This window comes from Muscardinus avellanarius (genome assembly GCF_963383645.1).
Source record: "Muscardinus avellanarius genome assembly, chromosome: 7".
NCBI lineage: Eukaryota > Metazoa > Chordata > Mammalia > Rodentia > Gliridae > Muscardinus > Muscardinus avellanarius.
In genome coordinates this window covers 115,682,212-115,688,558 of record NC_137793.1, presented here as the reverse complement: position 1 = coordinate 115,688,558, position 6,347 = coordinate 115,682,212, and the positions used below count along the sequence as shown (strand labels likewise).

The window sequence follows — 6,347 nt, the reverse complement described above, 5'->3', positions numbered from 1 at the left end:
AAAGAGAGGGCAGAGGCTCGGGTGGCAGCAGAGGTCTCCCTAGGAAGTGGGATGGAGTGTCCGGGGCCTGTGGTACAGAAGTCCCGTGTTGCAGGAGGCTGGTGGGATGGACCACGGTGACCACCCACCTCGTTTCCTTTACACAGTTGCCCACTGGGCCACGACACCGGACACAGCCTGTGCCGCTCTGCAGTGGAAGATCTGACTTCAGACTGGTGGCCAGAATGAATTTATGCATCAAAGAAAAAGCAGCCACCTTTCCTTTGATGCATACATTTAGTTTCATTGACACATTAACCACAGGAGAAGAGGAAAGGGCTGCAAGGCATGGGGTTAGCATGAGGGGGCAAAGGAACCTTTTTTTTTTTTTTAAGAAAAAAATTCGGCAGTGTTGCAAAGACTTTCCATGACTCCACGCCCTCCCGGAAGCCCCTCTCACCACGGGAGGTGTGTGCTGACCATTCACTGGGGGATAAAAGAGGTCGGAGAGGAGTGATCATCAGGCTCCCAGCTCAGCTCAGCTCAGCAAGACCCCAGCATGAGACTTCTCCTCCTGGCCCTGCTGGGCGTCTGCTGTTTTGGCGCATACCTTGTGGAAGGTAAGTTGAGGGCCTCTGTATGGGATAAGAAGCAGGGTGCGTGATGGGTGGGCGCACGTTTCAGGTTGGACTCAGGTTTTGACTGAAGTAAACTGCCTTCCCAAGGCAAGCTTCAAACTTCCCACAGGCAAACTGGGGAAGGTCATTTGGACCATAGGTGACTCTGTAGACTCTCAAGACAGAGAGAGCTTGGTTAGTGTCTGGACTCCAATTCTTCCTAGTTGGAGGACTTTGGTAATTTCTTAACCAGTCTCAGTCTATGCCTATTTATCTATAAATCAAATGTAATAGTAGGCACTCACAACAGACGCTCATCTGGGATTAAAATAAAATATGTGTTCTGACTTATTTGTAGGTTATTTATTAAACCATCTCAGACTTCATGACAAATGGCTATTTGATCAGTGTTAGCCACAGATGGTGGCGATGATTATAGACGCATTTGTAGCTTTTGCCCATTTAATTATGGTCTTGATAAATTTTCAGAATCTTTGAGAACCTCATCACCACGTGGGAATAAGCCAGGGGATGTATGTTCTGAAGCAGATCAATGCTTTCTATTTTTTTTTTTTTTGGTGGTACTGGGGTTCCTGGAAGCCCATCTATCTCCGGGCTACACTCCCAGACCTATTTTATTTTTGGAAACAGGGTCTCCTAAGCCAGCGCGCATGGCTGGCTTCGAACCTGCGCGATCCTCCTGTCTCTGCCTCCCAAGCGCGGGGATTACAAGCGTGCGCCACCACGCCCGGTCCAATGCTTTCTATTTTAAAAAATCAAATGAAAAATGGCTGGGAGCTCGTGCCTTTATATGTAGAAAGTCAGTATCACCTTTGAGTAGCTTGGGGACCCATTATTACTGCAATGGTGTAATCTTCTCTGATAGGTTTTTTGAAGTTGTAAGCGTGCAACAGATCAATACCTTATACATAATCAAATGAATCTGTAAGACATATGGAGGTGAGATTTAGTTGTATGGAGATTTACCTGAGTGGTCAAAGGTATTTCTTAAAGGAATGCTTTTCCTACTGGTTGGAGTTCACTGGTAGACTTATTCGTGTGTAATCTGTAGACTTAGACTACCGTGCTAGGACTTGATAATGGACCCCCAAGAAAGCCCATGAGTAAAAGAGCCAAAGGTCGGAACTCCTTGGAATTGGGCAAAATAAAAAATATTGACGAAATACGAAGTTGAAAAGTACTCAGTTGGGCTGCATGTTGCTAGGCGGCTGGCATTTTTCTGAGACTACAGGTGTAGCATTTGGTGGGGGCCCAGGTGTGGACGGAGTAAGGTGCTCCATGGGGAAGCGGAGAACTTCTGACACCAGGCTCCGATTCTCAGGCTTCCCAATGGAAGAAGCTTTAGAAATTCTACCGACTTTAGCATTTATAAAGTGTGGCTTCTTTCTTATAGATAAAAATGGAGCAAAGCAACCTCTGCTTTAACTCAACTCTGAGACTCAAGCAAAGGCAATGCTTTAACTGATAAGAGCAGACACAAGCACTGCTAGCAATAAGCAAGAGGTACTGTGGCTTGGAGTACCATAGGAGTCTCTGGGTCCTGGGGTCCCTGATAGACACTTCACACAGAGAAATATTATTTCTTAAGTAGTGAGGGACAGGAAAGAAGTCACATTTTTTTCTATTTACTGAGGCCAGAGGCAGTTTGGCATAAAATTGGCAAAAGTAGAGGATAAAGACTGTGCAGACTGGCACTGAGGTCAGTGGCAAGGGAGCAGCGTTTGTCTAGGTACATGCTTTAAAAAAGGCTTTTTGGCTGGGTGAGGCAGCACATGCCTATAATAGCAGTACTTGGGAGTCTGAGACAGGAGGATGGCGGGTTTGTGACCAGCCTCAGCTACTTATTGAGGCCCTCTGCAACATAGTGGGACTCTGTTTCAAAACAAAAGAATAAAACAGGGATGGGGTGTAGCTCAGAGGTAGAACTCCTCTGAGTTTAACCCACGGTACCACTAAATAAATAAATAAATAAATAATAAATAAAGTGAAAAAGTAGAAGTTAAAAATTAAAATGCCTCTGCTGTAAGCAATACTATAGCTAAAACTTGGCCACGACTGGCAGTTACTGTAGATAGTTTTGGATAAATATCTCTGCAAGCCATACCAGTATCTATAGATGAGAACAAAATCAGCACTTAGAAACTTTGATTATATTTTACCAAACCTTTAATTTGAAGTTTTTTCCTTTTCTGCTACGTAACATGGCTGTAAACTCGACAGTTTAACTCCCTCGGGCGGCTCCTTTGAGGATGCGCACTAGAGAAAGCCCTTCTTTCTTCTATTTCACATTTTACCCTTAAAAGTGAGAGTGGCCAAAACCAAGCTGCCCCCCACTGAAAGTTGTTTTGCCGAAATTCCGATCACGCCGCCGCGTCATCTCACTTGCGGCGCCGTAACACTCAGCGCGACCTTCTTCACGTAGCTGTTGAATGCCTGACCGCCTCACATGGAGATGCGCCTCAGGAAAACAGCGTCCACATTTGTTTTAATTTATGCCTTAAGCACCACAGGACACAACAGGCTTTCAGTAAATTGCTCACATATAAATGAAAGAAAAAGTGTCGTGGTGGCCTCTGCTACCCATCACGGGTATCCTGGAGAAAATACACAGCATACCTTGTGACAAAAACAATTTGATTTCTTTCACGATGAGATGCCTAAAACAGTCCTCTTGATGTAACTTTTTTTTTTTTTTTTGGTGGTACTGGTGTTCCTGGAAGCCCTTCTACCTCCGGGCTACACTCCCAGACCTATTTCTACATTTTTATTTGGAAACAGGGTCTCCTAAGCTAGTGCGCGCGGCTGGCTTTGAACCTGCGCGATCCTCCTGTCTCTGTCTCCCAAGCGTGGGGATTACAAGCGTGCACCACCACGCCCGGTGTAACTTTTTAAGTTAGTCAGACTTTTCCTAAGAGTCTAGGATGTACAGCCGATGATGGATGGAGCATGCCAAGACGAGTCGTCTCGTCCCCAAAGGTGCCAGTGGCCTTATATCGGAGTCACTGAACACACAATTGTTCTCCGGAGCTTGCTAATCGTTGACCTAGAATCTTCTTTTTATTTATCTGGCTTTTTCTTCCCCCTTCCCAGGCGTGGGGAATGAGGTTCCAGAAAAGAGTATCTGCGTGAGTCTAACCACCCAGCGGCTGCCGGTGAACAGAATCAGGACCTACACGATCCAGGAAGGCGCCATGAAGGCCGTGATGTGAGTGTCTCCCACGGCTGGGCTGGCGGAGCTTAGGAGCACAGAATGCTCTGGAGAGATACTGCCCCTCAGGCAGAGCAGGTCCACGCAGGGAGACCACGGCGCAGCCCGCGGCCCCTTCCGTTTCCACCGCTCATATCTTCATGCAGCCCCACCGAGGAACCATTGCCAATATCAGCCTCCCACTAAGGAATATAGGACATTTTTTCGTGTGTGTGATTTTGGTTTACGGGAGATTGTCACTAGAAACTGGACGGACACTGTCCCAGCTCTGAGGCCAGGCTTGGGCATGGCCAGCCCAGGCCAGGATTTGTGCACACGGTCACACTGGCGTGGTTAGGTGGCGTGCCGTGCCTTACCGTGGCTGTGTCTCTAGAGACTGCGTCAGGAACAAGCCCACCTGGCACCCTTCTCTTCCCAGGATCTCATTTTCATAAGTAGCAGCCATCTCTAACATGTCACTGCAAGCTTTACTCCAAGAAATAAAAACATAGAAACCATCTCTAATAAAAAACCACATATATTTAGGTTTGAGAAGGAAGAGGATATATAATAATTGAACTAGTGGTCTGAAGTGTCCAGCTTAGCTATAACATTGGTAGTGAAGGAGCCGGGTACCACCCGGAGAAAGTTCTCTTTTATGCTAAAATAGCTGGAGAAGACAGGTGTCCATTTATGGCCCATGGTTCTGAAAGCTTATTGCTTCTGCTAATTTCTGCATAGGACCTCCTCATGTCTGCCCACATCTTAACTTGTACCCCCAAGGCTTGGAGAATGTAGCTCACTTGTGTATCTTTTCCCTGTGTTACAGTTTTATCACCAAACGTGGCCTGAAAATATGTGCTGACCCACAAACCAACTGGGTGAAGGCAGCAGTTAGGAGTGTGGACAAGAGGTCCAACACCAGAAGGAACACGGTCCAGGCCAGCCCTCCGGGAACCCAGCAGTCCACCTCCACAGCCGTGACCCTGACCGGATAGTGGACACATCGCTCCATCCCTCCACCCCTGCCAGCCCAGTTCACATGGCAGGCTCATGGACCAATCAGACTATACTCACCTTGTGTAAAAGTGCTGGAAATAAAAATTATTTTCTTATATTTTTATTTTTAACATTTTGTATTCATTGATATTCTGTAATTAATAAATATTTATTATTAAGAATGGTTCTTTAGTCTCCTGTTATACACAAGGAAAGGCATCATGGCGTTGGCGGTGTTTCTGTCCTCTTTGGCCCTCATGTTGATGTTTGCTGGTCTCTGCGATGGGAGAGGTCCCCGCCAGTGTTCATCCAAGATGCAAACTGGACCCACCAGCCTGAGCTTCCAGCTGTCATGGTTTCCCAGACCCCATTGCAAGTTGCAGCTGTGACCATGACAACGGCTCCAGATCTATTTCAGTTTGTCTTTATGAGTGCTATTTGTAGAAGGAGGGACAGCCACCCAACAACGCATTCCATGTTCCCAGTCTGACTGTTGCTGCTCGGGAGTGCGACCTCGAATTCTGTCCCCTCTCTGTATTTTGTTTTGATCTCCCACAAAGGGGGACAAGCCAGGGCTTACCATTCCTTTCATTTGCCCACTTAGCAAAAGTTAGATTTTGGTGTGAAGAAACTTTATTCAAATGAAAATTAATGCTTTTCATCTTTACTTTTTCTCTCCCTTTCCCCCTTTTTTCTTCTTCCTTCCTTCCCATCTTCCTTCCTTCCTTCCTGACAGGCTCTCACCAAGTTGCTCAGGTTGGCACTGAACTTGTGATCCTCCTGCCTCCGCTTCCTGAGTCGCTAGGATTACAGATGTGCACCACCACACCCGACTAAAAGCAATGTTTTTGAATTAGGCAGTAATCTTACCACCTTATGGGTAATTTCCATATTTGTTGCTACTAATTATCATGCAAGTTATGTGTTGCTGCCAATAAGCTTTTAATGCCCCCAAACACTCTCACATGGAATGTTTCTTGATGTGATCGCAATTTGTAGTATGTTTTTAACCAAATGGCATCGGATCATTGCATACCCCAGACTCATGCTGTCCTGTATTCTTGTTAAGTTGCTGGTCGGCTTCGTGTCTGTGGTGTCCACGGAGCTGACAGGCGTGCCCTATTCTACCTGACTCTAAGTCGCAAGAACTAACCTTATCTTGGTATTTCAGTGGAAGAGGAAGCAGCAGTCCTGTCTCATCCTGGAGAAGCTCGGTGGTACCCAGAGCTCTCAGAAGGCAGCCTGCTGGGCCAGCTCTTCCAGGCGCACAACCAGCGAGCCAGGCTGCAAACCGTACAAAGCTGCATCTTAGCAGAAGGTGGGGTCACCTGTCCTTTCTCATGGCCATTTGTCCATGATAACTTTCAAAGACAATTTAATGAAAACAATCCCTTAAGCAAGAACAAGACTCTTGTTTTATGAGGAGTAAAAAACAACAAAGTCTCAGAAGACGAATAAGATTCTTTCCTGATAGAGTTGTGCCCACACGCCTCTCAGACTCCAAGGGTTTACAAGAGATAATAATAATATGGGGCGTGGAGGGA

At 46.4% G+C, this 6,347-nt stretch overlaps 1 protein-coding gene across 1 annotated transcript; it reads left to right on the top strand.

Moving 5' to 3' along the window:
- Positions 1 to 538: 538 nt before the first annotated feature.
- On the top strand, positions 539 to 4,802 carry LOC308264891 (lymphotactin-like; the record flags this gene model as incomplete). Its single annotated transcript, XM_080698464.1, has 3 exons — positions 539 to 599; positions 3,708 to 3,822; positions 4,634 to 4,802. The coding sequence occupies 3 exons, from the start codon at positions 539 to 541 to the stop codon at positions 4,800 to 4,802; spliced, it is 345 nt and encodes a 114-aa protein (XP_080554590.1).
- Positions 4,803 to 6,347: the final 1,545 nt, after the last annotated feature.